Source organism: Amblyomma mixtum, chromosome 4 (genome assembly GCF_055824585.1).
Source record: "Amblyomma mixtum isolate Tamu chromosome 4, ASM5582458v1, whole genome shotgun sequence".
Lineage (NCBI taxonomy): Eukaryota > Metazoa > Arthropoda > Arachnida > Ixodida > Ixodidae > Amblyomma > Amblyomma mixtum.
In genome coordinates, this window is record NC_143015.1 from 93,574,353 (window position 1) to 93,595,618 (window position 21,266).

Genomic DNA, 21,266 nt, shown 5'->3' on the forward strand with positions numbered 1-21,266 from the left:
TATGTACAAGGGCTTTTACATGATACAAGGGTCAAGAGCACCACGGGCAGGCACACAGAAGAAGGGCGGCCCCGGCGGCGAGCGTAGCTCCGGCGTGATGGCTCTTCTGCTGCCCGTCTGCTGCTCGGGTTCAGCGCGGCTCCGTTTTTATAGCCGCTGGTAACGGTTACGGCAGCCAGCCGTTCAAATCCTCCAATCACTGGCCACCGTTCAAATTGGACCAATGGTCGAGAGGCGACGCGTCGGAGGAGCCCGCACCGACGGAGAGGAGGGAAGGAGGAAGGGTCCATGTCGGCGCCGGCCTGGCTGGATGAGTCACGCTGCACGTCGCGACATGTCCGAGAAAGTCTGGGCCTGCTTTGAGCGTCGGCGAGCGCGCAGCGCTTGTTTCCAGGGAGGCCGGCCAGCGAAATGGGAGCTCCGGCACTACAGGAGGCAGCACTACCCTGCAGAGACACTCCGCAGGAAGCCCTTGGCATCAGACGGCGCTTCAGCAGCCTTCGCGTGGCGCGGAAAACAAAAGGTATAAAACAACAAGCACTGCCGCCGGTGAGTTGCGCCGTTTCGTGCATGTGCCCTTGTTTCAAAACGGAAGCTATACTCCTCCCGTTCTTCAAGGTCATGTCGGTATGGAAAAAGACCTTGGGAGGCAGCGGAGGGCAAAATAAAAATTTAAAATTTAAAATGAAAACAATAATAAGATCAAACACAACAAATAAACAAAATAATAAAAGTAATATATGAAACATAAAAAACAAACTCAGAGAATAAGATCAATAAAAATTTCAGAAAAATTGAAAGAAAGCAGACTTCGCTCTGCATTAAGGTTGCGCAGAATTGCGACGAACCTGCGTCAATTTTTCTCTCTACGTTTTTCTGTCGTGAAGTGGCTCTCACGATCGACCAATTGAGTACCGCATGCTTGAGTGAATACGAGCTCTTCGGTCTTTTTGAAGAAAAATACCTGGCAGCAAGATCAGAAAGGATTTTACCTGCAGACATCGCCTCATGCCTAAAGGAGGCTGCGAACGACTTCGCACGTGAGTGGTTACTGAAGAGAAGAAAGTGAATGGTCAGTACAGCCCTTGTGCTGTTAACGGAATCTTAAGTGACAAAGAACGCTTTTCTGCGACAAAGAAAGCTTTTCTGCTAACATGGTCTCTCTTCAAATCCCTCCTTGGCACTAAGCCTGCCCTTGCTCCCACTCTAGCTAATGCCCTCACTCAAGGGACTGGACTCCCTCCGATGTTTTTGATCAGCTCGCCTCTCTCTATCTCCCGCCCCCTCTGGCACCCTCCTACCCGGTGTACAGCGGTGGACCTAACCCCGATCTGGACCAATCCTTCACTCTCCGGGAGCTCGAATCGGCTCTGGCTGCTAATGCTACACGCTCGGCTCCCGGTGAGGATGCCATTACATACACCACACTTCGCAACCTTCCTGGCTGTGCCAAAGAATTCCTCCTTAAAACCTACAATGAGGCCTGGAACAGCGGCTGCCTGCCAAGCTCCTGGACGCTGCTGCGACTCAGGGAAATATTAACACATTATAGCGACAACCACCGCCTTTTCCCGGCCCCTGCTAAAGGGCTGAGTAAGACGGAGGAGCGAACTTTAAGGCGCCTGCAGACAGGTACTCTACTCTGTCCTGCAATAATAAAACATTACGATCCTAGCACGGATGGGCGATGCCCGCACTGTGGGGAGACCTGTGAAATCTTCCACATGGTGTGGGCATGTACTCAAAATCTCCACCTCCCCCCTTCCCTACCCCTTCCAGAGAGGCATGGCAGACTGCCCTCCTCAACTGCTCCTCGCTTGAGTCCCAAAGGGCTCTGGTGAAAGGGGCGAGAGACGGGCCTCGTCATGCGGTATCCCGGACTAGGGACGCCGGCAATGTAGCGGGGCCACTCTGTGGCTCCCAAACTTTTTTCACAAAATAAAAGTTTTCACCACCACCACCTTCCTCATTTCTATTATTCCAAAGCCGGGCAAACCTCTCTCTCTCTATAACCTCCGCCCAATCTCCCTGACATCGTGTGTTGGTAAGACTCTTGAGCGAATGGCCCCGACTCACCTCTAATTTTCTCGAGGCGAGGGAGTTCTTCCCTCATTCTCTCATCGGCTTCGGACGCCGCATCTGTGCACAGGACATGTTTCTGATTCTCCAGCACACGTTTCTGTCACCTACCCCCACTCAAATTCACGCACATGTGACCGTCGATGTTCGCAAGGCCTTTGACGGTGTTTGACACGACCACATCCTTTCCCAACTCGCCTCCCTAGACTGTGGCTCCCGCATGTACTCTTATATCCGCTCATTCCTCTCTAAACGTGTCGCTCGCTTTCGAGTAGATACCAATCTGTCCGACCCCCACAACCTCACCCGAGGCACTCCTCAAGGGGCTGTTCTCTCTCCTACCCTTTTCAATCTTGCTATGGCCCCTCTCGCCTCCCAGCTGGCTGATAATCCCGGCCTGCATCATATATTTTACGCCGATGACATCACTCTCTGGTGTTCGTCTGGCTCTCCCGGCCATGTACAGCACACCCTGCAACGTGGCCTAGATCTCATCGACTCCTTTTTCCACACCGCTGGCCTCTCTCCTGCTCCTGAAAAATCCGAGCTGCTCCTTCTCAACCATTGCTCATACCAGCGCTCACATAACCACTTCGTCTCTCTCCACCTTTCTGGCTCTCCCATTCCTGTCGTCACGCAGTGCAAAGTTCTTGGCTTTCCTTTTTATGCAGCCAAGAACGTGCAAGCCCTCCACCACGCTGTCAACACCTGCCACTCGGTAACTCACCTCCTGCGGCGCGTGGTCAACCGGCGCTCAGGTCTCCACGAGGCTCATGCGTGCCGACTTACCCACGCTCTGGCCCTCAACAAGGTCTTGTACTTTGCACCCTACGTTTCCTTCAATCAGACTCAACTTAACGCTCTCGAGACTGCCCTTGTGGGCCTCTACAAGGCAGCTCTCAACCTCCCTATCACTACCTCTACTGCAAAGATCTTTGCCACACGCCTCTTTCATCCCCTCTGTTTTCTGTTCTCTCTCCATCATGACTCACAGCTTCCCCGGCTTTCCCTTACCCGTCAGGGTCAGTGGTTACTGACTCAAGCGGGTATGTCGCCCATTCCCATCGCCCCGTTTACCTCTTCTATTCCCACCCCGGCTCCCAATCTTCGTACCCTCCCCCTCCCGTCCAACATGTCCCCCGTTCTACACGCCGGCCGTCGTCATGCGGCCGCGCAGCACCATTCCCCTCTATTTCATACCCAGGGTGTAGCTTACACGGATGCCTCCTTCGTGGCTCCTCGAAGTTGCTGCGGCTACGCCCTGTACCACCCCCACCTCCCCGCTCCTGAAACTCACACCAGCGGGCCGTTTCTACGTCCTCCGGATGCATTGTCCCTCGAGGTCCTCGCCATTGCGCATGCCCTGCAGTCATTTGCCCTCCTTCCCTCTATTCAAGAGTACACAGTCTATTCAGACTCACAAGCCGCTATACACCACATAAAGAAACGCACCCTGACCCCTTCTTTTCAACAGGAGGTCGAAAGAGCGGTCTCCGCATTGCAGCCTTCCATCGTTTTCCTCCGCTGGGTCTCTGGGCATTCAGGGATTGCCAGCAATGAGCTGGCCCATCAGCTCGCCCGCGACACACTTTTCCGGGCACCGTTGATCCCCTGGCCCAAGACCTCGGAGGACGGTGGGAGACTCACCCTTCGCCGCACCATAAAGGATGTCTACCTCGAGCTCCGCCTTGACAAATGCCTTTACCCTCCCCCTCATCCATCACTCACGGTGCCGGAGGCTCGCCTTCTTCGGCACATTCAAATGAATGCAGTCATCACCCCGTCTCGCCTCTTTATCGCTATCGATCGGACCCTTCCTGCCCCAACTGCCTCTGTATCTAAGCGGACCTGGCCCATTCCCTCTTCTATTGCCCGGCTGCTCAGCAGACGGGTTCCTACCCCCCACTTTCTTTATCCTTCACCACCTGGCTCGACTGGCTTGGCACTGAAGGGGAGGACGAACAGCGACTTCTGGTCGCCCATGCGGTCGACATGCTCGGCCTGTAAATTATGGCCGAATAAAGATCTTCTACTACTCTACTACTACTTTTCTGCTACAGTGAAAGAAAAATTGGTTTTTTAAAAGCAACTTTAAAATAAAAAAGGGGCTGACTGCGTTGTAGCACGATCGCGAGATCGTACGCCTACGCTGTCGTCTCGAGCCCGGACCATGTGCAGTGCGCGAAAAAAAGCTTACCGATTGATTAACGTCGCTGAGTGCTATGGTGTAAACAGCCCTCCAGTTTTGAGAGCGTTACCTCCACTGGTTGTGTTTCGAGCCTTCGATTTATGCTCATTCCACGGATAGAATTCAAGATGGCGGCCTCCATAGCAACGGCACTGTATTAGAGCGTTAAGCTCTACTTCTCGAGTTTCGGGTCTCATCGTTACGCGTTATAACGCAAATCATAGCCCAGTAGTTGGGACGGTGACCGAGGTTGTTTCATGATGGAATAAAATAACACCAGGTGGCCTGATTACCGAGCAGCACAACTCCAAACCAAACTATTTGGATCCAGTATCTATGTATATCCCTGTCTGTCAGGCATCAAAGCCGCGCCAATTAGTCTCGACTAATTTATTACCTTTATCACCAGAGGATAACAACTTTATTACCAGAGGATACAGAGGAGCGACCCCAATTTGCGGGCCAACAGTTTGCCGCGTAATGTTCCGGGTGGTGTCATACGATTCAGCATTTTGTACAGTATAAACGTACTAGTTAAGTTAGAGCCTAGGTCGCGACGCACATTCGAACCGGCGACCTAAGTACCCCCAATTCCACGGCATTATGAATCTGCACATGAACATTGGGGCTGAACCGTTTGCCGCAGACGGTTCGGGGTGGTGGCATATAATTTCGCGTTTCGTTAAGCATAAACTTTTTAGTTTAGTCAAAGCCTAGCTCCCGGTAGGGGTTCGAACCGGCAACCTGTTTAAGGGGTGTTAACAATCGATGTTCGATCGCTGCCTCAGCGTCGGCTAACTCATTTAATAATATCCGGAGAGCGTCGCCCACCCGTAAAAGCTGCGCAGGAGCAAACCAAACCGGAAACAGGGCAAGGTCTACGGCATGCGCCGATACACCGCTGCAGGGGCAAGCGTCGTCTACTAGGCTGTTACGGTTTGTGTGAATAACCCCTCGCCACTCAGCTCTACCCTCAGCGGAACGCCAAACACCGGAGTGATTTCATCCGGCCTGCCCATATAGTGCAGAGGCTTACCTTGAAACAAGCACGATGTTGCGATAAAAAGCAAACGAAATCAGAAGAACGGTTACAGCTGTAATGCACAAAAAAATAATCACTACGCTGGCGGCCATGTTGAGTACAATGTCACAGCGCGTTAAGAATTGTAAGTGGTCAGAATGACTCTGTAGTCGCCTAATATAGTATGCCTTGAAGCCCGTGTGTCGCTTCGAGACGTTAACCCCTACAAATTATTAAAATTCACAATTTAAGGAAGCGCTATACAATGTAAATCCCGGAATCTAGCGAGAGCAAATGTACACGCTCTGTTTCTAAAACTACATGAATAAATTGGTAAAGGAAGTGGCACAGTATCTATGCCACCTATCTCGGTGGACCCCTGAACTGCGCCTTAAGGAAAGGGAGGAAGGTGGGAGTGACAGATGAAAGAGAGAAAGAGGTGGCGTAGTGGAGGTCTCCGGAATAATTCCGACCACCTGGGGATCTTTAACATGCACTGACATCGCACAGCACACAGGCGCCTTTTGCGTTGCACCTCCATCAAAGCGCGGCAACCTGGGTCAATCTCGAACCCGGATACTCCGGCTCGGTACACGAGCGCCTTAACCACTGAGCCACCGCAGCAGGTATACCCCTTTCATCCATTCTTTCATACCCACGTGAACAGCATGCAATCCAAGTGTTCTCACACGGCGATATTGCTTGCACGCCATTCCTTTTAACTAACCTATAACACCTATACAGAAACTCAAGAGCATGTGAGGGGTGTTTCGACCACCTGGGCACCTTTAACGTGCACTGATATCGCACATCGCAAGAACGCGCACGAATTCTTTTGTCTGATTCCGGCGTAATCCTTTTAACTATTTTTCTACATCCTTGGATTGTAAAGCTTCTTGCATTACGTTTCTTCTAGCTTGGCAGGGAAATTTCTTTATTGTCATATTTTGCACAGTTGAAGTTTGTGTTTTTGCCGTTGTTATTCTATATTCTACCTGCAACAAGCCCGCTGAAGGGTTAGCAGTATTCCAAATATATAAATAAGGTTAACATGCTGTCGCACGTGCTGAAACCATTAAATAATTTCCCAGTTACTCATTTTCGAATAAATATTAGCTATACGATCAGCGCTGTATTGATGAACGTTTTATCGAATTATAAGCTTTTGTTTGATGAAGACGAAAAACAATGATCAAGACAAAAAATTACAAGCTGGCAAAAATCTAGGGAACTACTTCGTCAGATGGCGCTGCTATCACAATAGCGTAGGCAGCGTCTGTTAGGCTTAACAGCTTAAAAGTGGCGAAGTAATTTGTGACAGAAATGGGCCAGTAATTGCTGGTACCATGACCTAAAGGCTGGTCAGCATTTCTGCTGGGTTAGTTGAACAGATTCATCATCATCAGCCTGACTACACCCACTGCAGGGCAAAGGCCTCTCCCATGTATCTCCAATTAACCCTGTCCTTGGCCAGTTGCGGCCACTGATCCCCGCAAACTTCTTATCTCATCCGCCCACCTAACTTTCTGCCGCCCCCTGCTACGCTTGGCTTCTCTTGGAATCCACTGTGTTACACTTAAGGACCAGCGGTTATCTTGCCTTCGCATTACATGCCCTGCCCAAGCCCATTTTTTCCCCTTGATTTCGACTAGGATATCATTAACCCGTGTTTGTTCCCTCACGAACTTTTCCCGCTTCCGATACGTTACACATATCATTTTTCTTTCCATAGCTGGCTGCGTTGTCCTTAAGCTCAACCCGCGCCGCCGCGGTGGCTCAGTGGCTATGGTGCTCGGCTGCTGGCCCGAAACACGCGGGTTCGATCCCGGCCGCGGCGGCTGAATTTCTTTGGAGGAGAAATTCGAGGCCCGTGTACTGTGCGATGTCAGTGCACGTTAAAGAACCCCAGGTGGCCGAAATTTCCGGAGCCCTCCACTACAGCATCTCTCATAGCCTTAGTCGCTTTGGGACGTTAAACCCCATAAACCAACTAACCAATCTTCGTTAGCATCCACGTTTACGCCCCATAGGTGAGCACCGGTAAGATACAGCTACTGTTTACTTTTCTCTTGAAGGTTATTGGTAAACTGTCATTCATGATCTCAGAGAACCTGCCATATGCGCTCCGCCCCATTCTTATCCTTCTAGTTATTTACCTCTCATGATCCGGATCAGAGGTCACTACCTGCCCTAAGTAGACATATTCTCTTACTACTTCTGTCACCTCGCTACCAATTGCGAACTGCGGTTCCTTGCTGGTCTGCTGAACATTACTTTGGTTTCCTGCATGATCATTTTTAAACCCTCCGTTCCCGCTCTGCCTGTCTAACTCATTTACTAGACAGATTAACCCAGCGCTAAATAACGAGGACACAAATGGAACGCACAACAGAGGACAGTCGCTGATTGCCAACTCTTTATTTTCTCGTACATCAGTATAAGTATGACATATATCGGTGACTGTGTGCGAAATAAAGTAGACGCCACCATTAAGAGCCAGCAACCACGCCGAAGAATGCAGTGGCGACATCTATTTGCTCCGAAACAGGCGAGCAGCCCGCCGCCATGTTAACGCAGCCTTTAAGTGCCCATAGCGTCCGCATGTTTAGTAGCGTGCTTCGGGTGCAAAACTCAGCGAGAGACACAGCGTTCTGCGCATGCGCATCCGTTGCGTACAGTCTGATTGCGAACTAGTTGGTTTAGTTAAACTAGTTCGCAATCAGACTGTGGCCTGCAGATGGATGGGTCTCATGAAGCGACCTGCGCCTACTTTAATTACCCTTTTGGCCGTTGAAGGCGTTAGGTAGCCCTTTTCGTCTGATGTGATTTATCCTCATCGTCTGTTATTTCATGCGTGCAATTTCAGCATGTTTACTCAGACTTCCTCTCCTTCCTCTTTATCAACAATAAAAGCAGCCACAAAGTGCCTTCTTCCGCTTTAGGACAGAACAAAAGAAAATATCTTCACTTTTGCACCCTCTCTTTTCGTCGGCACCTCCGCACTCAGCACAAGTGCATAGTGATGATAACATAACTAAGGGAAAATATATAGTTCTTGAAATAAAATGATGGAGCAGGCGATTTCCTTATTAGGTATACCTTACCGCCACACCACCGATAGTGTTCCTAAGCTAGCGGCGAAAGGGTTAAACGAGGATAGGCGCGCGGGGGCAGTGCCAAGTGTGTAGGTTTGTACTTCAGTAGGTGTTGCCAAAAGTGTCGCATATTAATTCTACATTCCGTTGCCTGTACCTCGTATAAGTCCTGCAAATAGATTTCATAAAACCTAGTCAGCCACTATGAATTTTCTCTTCTTTTGCATATAGGCCCCTCTAAGTACTCTTCGTTCATTTTATAAAACTAACTGGAGGCCAGAATAAATTTTAGGATGTTTTCGTCCTCAATGCTTGTTTCAGGTAGAACTTATCCCGACTCATCCCGGCTTATCTTAACCTGGCTTTCAGAATAACGCCATCGCACGAGACAAGATTTAACGCAGTTGCTTAGACGCTGGCAATCTTTCGAGCAGCAGCGGCCGGTGCCAGCCCCGTCCCGCGCAGCAAGGCGTGGAAAGCAGAGCGCTCATCTGAGGCGAGGTCACTTGTGTGGCCAAATTCCACGACCCGACCACTGTGCATCACCAGGATCCTGGGCGAAAATGAGGGCAGCAGTGGGCACCAGTGGATGAGGACCGATTACCACACGTCATATATGTTCCACACAGACACACATCATCATCAGCCTGACTACGCTCGCTGCAGGGCAAAGGCCTCTCCCATGTCGCTACAAGTAACCTCATCCTTTGCCAGCTGCGGCCACCGTATCTCGGCAAGAAACTTAATTTCTTCCGCCCACCTAAGTTTCTGCGGCCCCCTGCCACGCTTGCCATCTCTTGGAATCCACTCCGTTACCGTTAAAGACCAGTGGTTGTCTTGCCTTCGCATTACATGCCCTGCCCAAAGCTATTTCTGCCTGTTGATTTCAACTAGGATGTCATTAACCCGTGTTTGTTCCCTCACCCAGTTTGCTCACTTACGGTCCCTTAACATTGCACCTATAATTTTCATTTCCATAGCTCGCTGCGGTGTGCTTAACTTAAGCTGAACCCTCTAGGTTAGCTTCCACGTTTCTGCCCCATAGGTGAGTACCGGTCAGATACAGCTACTCTGTACTTTCCTCTTGGGGGATATTGGTAAACTGTCATTCATGATCTGAGAGAACCTACCATATGCGCCCCACCCCATACACGAATCAGCATAAATAACGAAGCCCTGGTAAGCAACGACACGCCGTGCCAGTGCCGCCTCTATATGCATGCAATCAGTGAAAGTATTGCTCCTGCAAACTCGAGAATTATTCACCAAAAGATGCCTGAAACTAATGCAGAACCCAACAAGCGATAGAGTTCCAAATGGCCATTTTAGGGACGGCCAGGGGATCTTGTAGTCTACTCACTGTTGAAGAAACAGTTTCTAATGTTATTTATTCTTCCTCTACACGTTGATTGGAACCCTCTACCCGCAGACAATGCCGCCAGCTCCTCTGGTACGCAGTTATTTCAGACCTTTTCTTATATCTCTTTCTTGGGATAATTAACCTCAACTATTTTGTTTAAAGAAATGTTCCTGGTGCTACAATTGTATTGTTTAACCTTTTAATGCATTTGTAGAAGCGCAATTTGTTTGGCATTCTTTTGTGTTATGCACTTGTTCCCATGTTTCCTAAAGCTTATTTTTTTTTAACTTTTCATCGTTTCTTATAATCCATCCAATTCTCACTGTAAAGCTACGCCACCTGACGGCGCAACAAATTAAACAAGAATTAAGCTAATCAAACTCTCCAAAGAGTGGCCATTCGAGATACCAGCAAAGAAACCAGCAACTATTCGGACAGTCGCCGCTCTATGGCGGGCCTATATACCCTTAAATGCACGAGCAGTTAAACACGATCCATGTCAATGTGGATGTGCGATATGGTCTTGTTTCGAGCCCTAGGCCACTCGTAAATCACGCTAATATACTGCCGGGTCTGTCGTTCGAGCACTCTGTGTACAGTCGCCATAACAAGCTTACAGAATGTGGGTTTCCCAAAAAGAATTCAATTTATTTCCATCCAGGGCATATGTTTAAGGCTGAATGGCTCACAATGTAATTTGCACAACCATAATCAGGTTAAATATTCCAGGCTGTGGGCAAAAACGGCCACGTAATACGATGTAATTGACGGCCTCCGAAGGCACTGGCGATAAGTAAGTACATTCTCGCAGTGATATTGCTCTTCATAAATTCTGGGCAGCGGTGGCACATATACACTCCCATTGTTGCAGTAGTTATCGATTAGCTTTTTTCTGCGGATGTATAACCTCGATCAAAAATATCCAAGCCACTGGGCTTTCTGTTCAGGTGTTAAGTGGAGCATTCAAGGTCGCCGTCATACTCTACACTTATGCACGTGTTGAGAGCCGTTGTCCAATAGCCATTCGAAGCCATTTAGACTTTAAGAATGCTGTGCCTACTCAACGCCGACAGTGTGGCGTGGGGAGTTTCAAAGAAGACTGCATGGACGCACTCACTTGTCGTAGTCGAGCACGGTGTCCAGCCTGTGCGCGATGGCGAGTACCGTACAGTGAGTGAAGCTCTGGCGCAAAGTCCGCTGTATGAGCCTGTCCGCGTCTCCGTCCAGGCTGGACGTCGCCTCGTCCAGTAGCAGCACCCGCGGACGCCGCAGCAGAGCTCGGGCGAGGCAGACCAGCTGCCGCTGACCAGCACTGTGGTCAGAAAAGGGAAAAACAGGTTAGGTTCTAAATTACAGGTTTACCACTAATAAATTCCAAAAAATAGTTGGTTGTCCAGCTGCCCACTCTCAACATTTCATCCATCTTTAGCAGCCAGAGCGACCCGTCCTGGGGTGAACGATACCATCGCTGTTCAAATAACGGTACGAGATGCAATCGTTGTACTACCCAGGAATTTTTGACGCGTTGGTTTGTTGACATTGTTACGTAATGGCTATCCGAAGTAGCGGTAATCTACTAGAGAGAGGATCGATGGCCTGTGACAGCCGAACAGCACACAAGCGCGCACCACAGTGTCGTCATTGTTCGAGACACTTCGTCGTCCTACCAACGTCGGTAGCAATATTGTCGACGATATATAGATAGATATAATCATAATGTGCCACTAAATGAATTTCGAACGCACGACGTACTTACACCGACCACTAGACTGCGTGGAGATCATAAGCTCCCTTCCTCTGCGAGCAGTCCTCATTCGCATCTTGTTCGCATAAACAGACCCACCTCTTCATGAGTTTTAACGCTGCTTTAACGAAGCTCTATCGAATAATGCTCTATAGATGCCGAATTGAGTAATACTGCAGTTTTACCACCGTTTAGAGAAATAATTGTGTAGCAACCCGAAGTGACTACGATTCAAAAGTGCAATGAAGAGAATCGAACACTCCAACGAATATTCGTGCAATATTTGATTCGACTCGCAGAGTAGGAGCGAAAACAGCGAATCCCTAGCACAGATGAAGCGATACGATGCATTGCTGTTACGCATGAAGTTATAATTACAGCGGTGAAAATTTGTAGCAGTAATCTCCATTAGAAAGATGCAACATCTATTCAATGCATCAGGTTGATGACCATCCCTTGAGACACAGGAAAATTACTTTTTCTGTCATTGCTGACGATAGCAAATGGAAGCCGATCGGTGGGAAAACGATCGTGTAGCGCAGGGTAGTTTCCTATGGGGTTATGTGATGTAGTTTGGTGTGTTTGATGTGGTGTGCTGTGGTGTAGTGTGGTGTTGTCTGCTGTGGTTTGACATGCCATTAACTGCTTTAGACACATCTAAACACTGCGGCTGACACAATCTATAACCCATTCCAGAATATGCTGCGTCGGTAGCGAAAGCATTTCATGCTTACATCCACTCTGGATGGGCAGAGAGACTAAAAATTTTTATGTGCGTTCTTCCAACGCAATCTATACTCCTACTTCCCTGCCCTTTTTTTTCCTATACCGTGCCCGACCCCCTCCTGCGTGCTCTTTCTGCATGGAATCTTCAATAATTGGTATATTTTTATGTTACGAACCTAAATAAGCGGATGCCACCTATACTGTGGTGGAAGGCTCTCCTTTAGTTCGTGCTTGATAAAGTTTTTACGCTGAGCACATCCGTTATTTTGCGTCCAGCCTTCATGAAAGTTCGACCACCGTTACCGAGGCAAAAGATCGACATACCCTGATTGGAATAATGCGGATGCCAATGCGCCACTGCGGCGTTCACGAACGTTTCACAGAAACGAATTCCGACAATCGCAGCAAAGCAAGCTGGAAATCTCGGGGCCGGCTTATGTGCTATCACTGAGACATTCTATTACAATCGAAGAAAGTGAGTGCACGGGAGTGGCCAGTACCTGAGGTTACTTCCGCTGTCACCGACCTCGAGGCATATGTTCCCTGGGTGATTGGCAACAAACTCTTTCATGTGCACTTGTTCCAGCACTCGCCACACATCTTCTTCGGAGTGGCTTCTGGCCGGATCCAGTACGTCGCGCAAGGGTCCTCGTGTTAGGCATGGGTCCTGGTTTATGGAAGAAAAGAAGGATTTGTTTTTAGAAGCCGGGCTGGGAGCTTCTAAACTACATCGAGTAGAGAATAAAATCGCCAACTTCCTTCAGTCAGTGGCAGCAAGAATGGAAATGCATATTTCACTTATAATATTAGTTTAGGAAACACCGAATCGAAGAATAGGAATGATAATTTAACAAAACTTCTGTTTGGGCTAGATGATGCATAGCTTATATTGAAATGAATTCAAGCGCACAGGAACACGCACACAACCTGTCCTGTGTGTTCCTCCTCTTGTGTGCGTGTTCCTGTGCGCTTGAATTCATTTCAATATAAGGAATGATATGCGACCAAATTTGGGCGATTGAGAGCTGAAAGTTACCCCTATAAAAAGAACATACCTCATTCACATCCTAATATTGTACTGTACGGTATGGACTACGAGTCCAACTTTTCTGGTCCCCAAGAGTTATGCCACCAACTGGCCAACATACGTCGGGACCAGTATCCCTTACCAAGAATACCCCAAAGTAATCAATCAATCAATCAACTTTCTGGGCAGCACTTTTCATTATTAGGCAACTGTGGAATATTGTAAGACACTGTTATGAAGATATTGATGGGAATTGTCCAACCTTTCAATGAGTAGCAAAATCTTCCTCTTAATGTTTGTCCGGCGCTTGAACCGAGCAGTTAAGACTTCCATAGAAAACCAATGGGATGGTATCTTCACAGTAGAGAGCACAAAACTACACACTACTCTAGAAGATATCTGCAGCTATAATGATTTCTGCGGGGCAATCCTGCGATATGCAAAAATGATTGCATTCATATGCACCTTTGGATTGCAGAGATCGCTCCTCCAGAATTTCTGGTTTTAAATATGACGTTGTACAAGTACAATAAAATAAGGTATCATATGGTTCGCGGGGTTTTAACGTTCCGAAGCTTCACGTTTGCTGTGGTAGAAGCCGCAGTGATGTGCAAGAATAGGCGCCTTCTGGGATTCTTTAGCGTCCACAGACATAGCACAACTCGCGGCCGTTTCGCCATTTAGTCGCCTTTAAATGAGGTCGTCGCGACAGCGATTCAGTCCTGTGCTCTTTAGTAGAGGACATAATGCCGAAGGCTATAAGATGCTGCTGCAGGTGATTTACGTTTTGAGCAGCCCTGCGCCGCTTATTACACTGCCACAGGTGGAGTGGTGGAGAGCAGTTTCGGTGATTTGACCATTACAGGACACCGTATATAGAGGCATGGGCGCTTGTGATGGCTTTTCAATCAGAATGTCCATCAATCATGGGACATTTATGACGAAATATTGAACAAAACCTTAATAAATGTAATTCTACATTCTGTTAAAATAAATAGAAAAACCTGCACCTTTGTTTTCCGGCTTCGAACCATACTATAGTGCTGTAACACAAACATGGCATCTAAGCAACATCTAGAACGTCGAGATAACTCGCCCAAAAGAGAGAGCAGGCCCGCACGAAACGACACGTAGGCACTGCGTGGAGGGGTGGTCATTTTAGCAACACTTTGAAAGAAAGCTTATTGGCCTCGGTCTCCCATCGTAAATTTCATCTATCATAGCTCATCGTTTTACTGAGATGTCAAGAATTCTTTTAAAAAGCAAAGCAAGCCAAACCGAGGCTTGTAGATTTATCGAGTATTGCTAATGCAACTAGACTAATGTGTGCGCATGCCAGGTGTACTCAGCTTGAAAAGTCTATGCCGCTCGACACAGCCGAAAATGGTAGGAATGAACGACATAGTATGACAGAAAGTTCAGCTAAGCTCCGTAGAGATCCCCAAGTCAAGCGCGGTTGCAAATCTAGAGCTTGCCAAATTATCCGATAAAAACTTGAAGACCATAAAGCCTCACAGACCTGTTCAAAGGTAAGCTTCCCCCTCCTCCTCCTTCATGCAATGTTACAGTTAAGGCTACGTTGAGTGATGAAACAGCCGACTCGTGCACTAAGATGCATTTCAAATATTGCCAGATTTTTCTTGCTCAGTGAATATTTTCCACCTCAAAAAGCGCAGACATAAACAATAAATTGCCGGCTATGAACGGAAATGAAGGAGGAATTGGCGCAAACGGCTGTAACACGTGGCCAATAGAAGGTATAGGAGCTTTCACAGCCTTGATTAAACGACCCTTGAAACTGCATCCCTCCTCAAAAAACGCCAATATATTTATTATCGCCATTAACGATAGAAGTATAAAATAAAAGCTACCAAAACAAATAATACTACTGACACGATCCCGACTTTTTCCAAAACTCTGAAAACATTACGATATGTTAAGTCTACAGTTTATAAATACACCTTCGGCACTGAAGACAGAAACAGAGTACCAAGAACAAGCTAAACAATTACTTCCCATCCGTGTTCATAGCCAATGACTAAATTTTCCCGCTTTAACCCTTGCAGTAGAACGGATCGCTTCAAGCTGTTCTCAGTAAACAAGACGGGAGTGATAAACCTTTTACTAAACATTGACGTAAACAGAGAGGAGGGACTTGATACGCACATTGATGCTAATATGGGTTCAGTGCCCAAATATATCGGTGAAATCTCTCCGTGGTCCCCTGAGAAATCCCATTCCGTATCAAGCAGCTCGAGCAGGCGTCTCAGGATCGTGACACATTTTCTCACCTGCGGGATTACGGTGACCACTGAGCGCAGTTTCCGCAGTGGGACAGACGCAATGTTGACGTCGTCGATGCGAATACTGCCTTCTGATGCATCCAAGACCCTAAGCAGGGCCATGATCAGCGATGACTTCCCCGCTCCCGTGCGTCCCACAACGCCTACCTGCAGGAATGTGTGGCGCAGGCGCATTCCTGACTGTGCGACTGTGATGGTGTCGTATTGAGTCGACAAGATTCAACAAGAGTTCCTAAAATTGATACCAAGGGAACCTGGCGAGTGATTCAAATAACGACATTAGTCACCGCATTCTCAACAGTCTGCGATATATGAAATCTCTGGCAGATTATTTCCTTTCCTCTGCTTCCTGTGGTATTGTTTTGATTATCCTGCCTTCACGCTACCGCACTTCGGACTACTCCGCTGCGAACGCTTGGTGACCCCATGCCTTGCATCAAAAATATTTTAAAGATACAATTAAGTCTCCTTACGCTCTGAAATGCGAAAGCATTTCGAGTTCCGTTGTCTACTCCGTTACTTAGTAGTGTAATTAATCATTTATGGTGACTGTTTTATTTATAAGTAATTAATCCGTTGTTGTTTGTTAAATAATTAGTAGTAAATGCATTAATAATTTTCAAACAATAATTATTGCTTTATTAAGTATAAATTATTCATTTTAACTTTATTAGATATTAATCAATTGATTTCGTTATTGTTTTCCTTGTTCACAGATTCCCTTGCGCCATAAAAATCTACCATCATCGTCAATTCACCAACTCCGTGAATTACGCGGAGTAATCAGCGAACCTGATTGCCTTATTATTTAGTTAATGATTCCATTTAGTAATTTGCTCATTTCCACTCTGCCATAATTATTTATTAGAAATCATAATCCCACTCTCACTGGATGATCGACAGTTCGTGGGGACAAGCTCTGTCCACACTTCCTGTCCAAAGCCCGTGATGACACCTAACCTGTCCACGCCACACATGAGGCAAGAAATACTTTCGTATCAAAAACACGACTACGTCCGCTGTGGCGCAGCCGAGAACTAGACACTATAAACAGCTACCTTCGAGCATACAATAGAAGAGAGCAGTTGCCGTAGCTCGCTTGATGAGGCACAGCACGCGACATGCAGAGATCATGGGCGCAGTTCCCACTGTACAGCTGCGGCCAGTCGAAATCGATTATCAAGCAACTTTCCCTAGCAGTAGCTACAAAAACAACGCTCTTTATTGTGCTCTCCTCAGTGTCATAGCCAGTTTGTTTCTTCCACATACTACTTTAAAGATGTTCGCAGAGAGGGGCAGAGGTTGCCGCTGTTTCAGGTACACGGCGTTGCGCTACGAAGCGTGCACCAAGAAATACGCAAGCGGCCACTACGTTGGTGTCACGTCAGTGGTTGGAACGATATGGCGTGAAGGGGCTGGTTGAAGAAGACCTTCGAAAACCTCGAAACGATAGGCCCTTGTGCTGCGAGGCACGTACCAATCGATTTTCGCCAGGTTTTGCAACTTCACTATTATGTCGGAAAAAGTGCGAAATATTTGCATTCTCTCCATCTCTCTTTCTTTTATTTTATTGTACGAGCATAATGTGCCGTTGCCATAGGTGTTCGAGTTAGTTCTGTACTCACTTTTCAGATGGGCCGCCGCGGTGGCTCAGTGGCTATGGTGCTCGGCTGCTGACCCAAAAGACGCGGGTTCGATCCCGGCCGCGGCGGCTAGAATTTCTTTGGAGGAGAAATTCTAGAGGCCCGTGTACTGTGCGATGTCAGTGCACGTTAAAGAACCCAAGGTGGTCGAAATTTCCGGAGCCCTTCACTACGGCGTCTCTCATAGCCTTAGTCGCTTTGGGACGTTAAACCCCATAAACCAAACCAAACCACTTTCAGATGGAAGTTCACACTTCTTTAGCGGAAAAGAATAGCCTTGAGCAAAAATAGAACAAACTGAATCGAATAAATTTTCTCCTCAACTATAAACCTCAACGCCAGGTTTTCAGTGGTGAATAAAAATCTTACAACAGAGCTTCGGTGGCGCATGACTCTGCTTTGTTTATTTCAATATGTGGAGCTCTCAGAAAGGCGGTGACTGATGAAACGAATTCGCTGGTTTTGAAGACATTGGTTGCAGTTGAAAAAAAAAAAAAGTTCAGTGCCAGTTACTTATTCAAGTGTAATTCTGATTAACAATCTAAGTTGTTTGGTTTAGTATTATGGGGTTGAACGTCCCGAAGCAACTCAGGCTATGAGAGACGGCGTAATGAAGGGCTCCGGAAATTTCGACAACCTGGGGTTCTTTAACGTGCACTGACATCACACAGCACACGGGTCTCTAGCGTTTGTCCTCCATCGAAAAGCGACCGCCGGAGCCAGGATCGAACCCGTCTCTTTCGAGTCAGCAGCCGAGCACTATAACCACTGAGCCATCACGGAGGCCTTCTCTTTTTTTCACTGGTAATATCAAGAAATCTTTAGAGCAAGAGCTTTAGCGTAAATCGCATGCTCTTTCTTTGTGGGGATCTGAGAAATTAGCTGCAGAAATGGGTATGCTAGCCTGAAGATTCTCGATCCATTTACCTTTTCTCGGGGTTTCAAGAGAAAGGACACATCTGTGAGAACGTTTGGCAAGACACCTGGCCTGTACGATGCGCTGTACTTCTGAAACTCGACTTTTCCTTCCGATGGCCACTTTGCTCGGAAGTCAAGACTTGTGCATGAAGTCAGCAAAGGCAGAAGCGATTTTTCTTGGGCTTCATCAACTTGAGCATGTGCGGCACAGCTGTCTGCCTGGATCAAATAAAACACACATACCCATGAGGAAAATTGGTTCTTCCCTTCAGAGACTGTTGAATATTCAGATTTTCGCAGATAAGTTTCAAGACACAGCGTTCTCCCTTGCCTGTCTGGGCCCTCTATCATGATTTGCATTCAGCCCCTGAGTTACCTGGCAGGGCACTTAGTTATATCCCGTCCAGTTCTCTGAATACGCCCTCTTATCAGGACAGATCGTGCCTCCTTGCCTGAAGTCCTTCCTGATCGATATTTCACCGCTCCCCCACATCTGCATAACATCTGGGCAACCGCTCTAGAAATTTCACTAACTTTACACACGCCTCTCCAACACCATGGCTGCATGGTTGCTGTGGTTCGGAATAAGTCAAACGCTTCGTCGAAATCAGTTAATGTTAGCCATATACAGACGCTGGTCATATTTTGCACAATTGCCTATCCACGAACAATGGCTAGATTTACGAAATCTAGCCTGATCCCTTGGTTCACTTATGTCTACGGTTACTCTAATTGTGTTAGCGATCACCTAGATGCGTTGTAAAAAAGGGTCTGTAGGCTCATCCGTCCGTAATCTTTCAAGTCCTTCGTGCCCTTTTTCTCATAAATAATAATGATGTTAGCATTATTCCAATATTCTGGTGCCACCGAGGTCATCAAGCATTGCGTATACAGGGTGCACGTCTTTCAACCGTAGTTCCACCCCTTTACTCCCACAAATATGGAGCTACCTACCGCTGTTATATATAAAATTATTTCGGAAGCTTTTTTTTTACCATATAGCTTCTGATGGCTTCAGTTTCAACGCAAGTAGCTTTTTTCTTTAGAACAGGGTAATATGTTGATGCGGGCCGACTTTGATTTATCGCCCTTTTCTCTTTAACGTTGTGAGACCAGTCCAAACAAATGGTCTATATCCATGCATCTTATAGGCTTCTTCATGCAGTACGGCTTTTGTGAAGAAGTCAAAACTTAGTGCGGCGTAGTAGGCTCATAGAACGTAATCAGAAGCAGCCCGGGCTGAAAATAATTTTCTTCACAGCTCTCATGCATACAGCACAATAATATTCCCTTACTTTTAATAACAGCTTACGTCATATTTTAGTAAAACATCAATTCAGGCATTCTTGACCGCAGGTTGGTTAGTACTGCCCACTCACCTCTCCAGGCAGCCTGGTGTACTCCAGGCAGCGTTCAAATGACACCATGGTTTGGAAGAAGACGACAATGCCTGCAATGGCACCCGTGATCAAGAGCGGAATCTTGCAAAAAAGAAGACAGCAAGCGAATTAGAACTCAAAAGTGCAACAAAATAAATCTAAAGCTCAATATCGCAGCTTCTCTCGCTGTACATGAATAAGAAGCATAGATTTGTATCCTATCAGACGCACGCAAATCTTTTCCTGCGCGCACTGATTATTTAGTTTGGTTTTTGTGTAAGAAAGCTCGCCATCTCCAGGATAAGCCGCACCGTTCTCTCGATAATAAATCGGTCAAAATGCATACAAATAACGATAAATAAAAAAAGAAGCGGTCAAAGCACAGCAATGAGGCGCGGTGTTAAGCAGGTTTTCAAGAAGAGCTTTTGCTGCCCACACATGGTGGGACGATGATAATAGGGATGGAGGTCTACCGCTTTAAAACGGGCAGTCACATTCAATGTTCCCTGGCCGAAAGGCAGAAGAAAAAAAAATCCAGGGGTGCACTGAAGTCTGCACGGGTGCAGCAATGTGAAAGCATTTTTCTTCCTCCTGCCGAGAACGTTGTTGCCTGTTCTTTTCTTTAAGCCTCCGTCGTTTCAAAATCGTCTTTTCGCTCTAATCTCGGTTCCGCCACATCCGATGACGTGAGTCCTGTTGCTAGACCGTATAGTAAGCACACAAAAAGTACAAACTAATTATTACAGTAATTATGTAATTCATCAATTCGATTAAATCCCCGATGAATGCCTAAAGCAATTCACTATTTGAACCAATAAATTTGGAGAACTCATGAACTGTCCGAATAATTCATCGTTTCGAGGTTTAGTTCGATGCAATCGAATTAAATCGCTTGTTTCATCAATGCAGTAATTAACGTATTTATCAATTGACTACATCGATTAATTTGAGAAGTAATTATCTCATTCAACTTAGCTACTTTGTCTAATTGATTATTTGTCAATGAAATTAATCATTTTGGTGGCCTAATAAATAATTCATGCTAATTACATACTTATTCCATCAACGACTCAAATAATTTCTCTTATATGGATGATTGACTAGTCATGCAGACACACTCTGTCGACATACTCTGATGACAGGTCCCGTACACGCCACTGATAAAAGACGAGGAATGCTTTCGCATTAACAGACAAATTTGGAAAGCCTGAGGAGAAAGGGAAATAGTTGGCTAAACAAAGCAGCGGCCTAGTTAAACGGTCGGCATAAGCCGGCAGCCGGGCGGCGGCGGTGGCGGTTTGGTCACGTTGACGCTTTCTACGCTCTCGCTCCAGCGCGGCCCTCTAGAACGAACCTCCCCCGAGACGGCAGCCTGAAAGGTGGTCTCCCCTCGGCGCGGTTACGCTGGCGCCACTGTTGCTGCTGCAAAGCCTTCGTCGCCCACTGTTCCTCGGTCTCCCTACGCCGCCGTTCGGCTTCTCACCTGCCGGCGAAATCAACAAGGCCTTTTCTACGCCCTCGTTGAGCCTCAGGAGCGCGACGACCGTCTTCCCCATCAGACAAAGCACTGTGACACGTCTGCTGCTCGGTAATCTGTGCGTGGCGGCTTCGATGCGAACGCTTTATGCTGCTCATCGGGAACGAAACGCGATGTCCAGAAAAAGTGGCGCCCAAAACACCCGTGACACGGCCGGAAAAAAATAAAATTTCTTCTGAAAGAGCGCGGAAATAAACCCAGGGCTTTCAGATTGCGAGGCGAGTACGGAGCCTAAAGGCCAGAAAA

The 21,266-nt window shown here is 47.2% G+C and overlaps 1 protein-coding gene across 1 annotated transcript in view; it reads right to left on the bottom strand.

The window, feature by feature from the left end:
- Nucleotides 1-315: 315 nt before the first annotated feature.
- The window catches only part of LOC149347454 (uncharacterized), a 92,085-nt gene continuing 71,134 nt past the window's right edge, over nt 316-21,266 (bottom strand). The window contains exons 14-20 of the mRNA XM_089541582.1: nt 19,484-19,585; nt 18,114-18,323; nt 15,532-15,690; nt 12,714-12,880; nt 10,861-11,055; nt 8,831-8,936; nt 316-354 (exon numbers count right to left, since the gene is read on the bottom strand). Coding sequence (XP_089397708.1) covers nt 316-354; nt 8,831-8,936; nt 10,861-11,055; nt 12,714-12,880; nt 15,532-15,690; nt 18,114-18,323; nt 19,484-19,585 — 978 coding nt within the window. The remainder of the gene's footprint in view (nt 355-8,830; nt 8,937-10,860; nt 11,056-12,713; nt 12,881-15,531; nt 15,691-18,113; nt 18,324-19,483; nt 19,586-21,266) is intronic.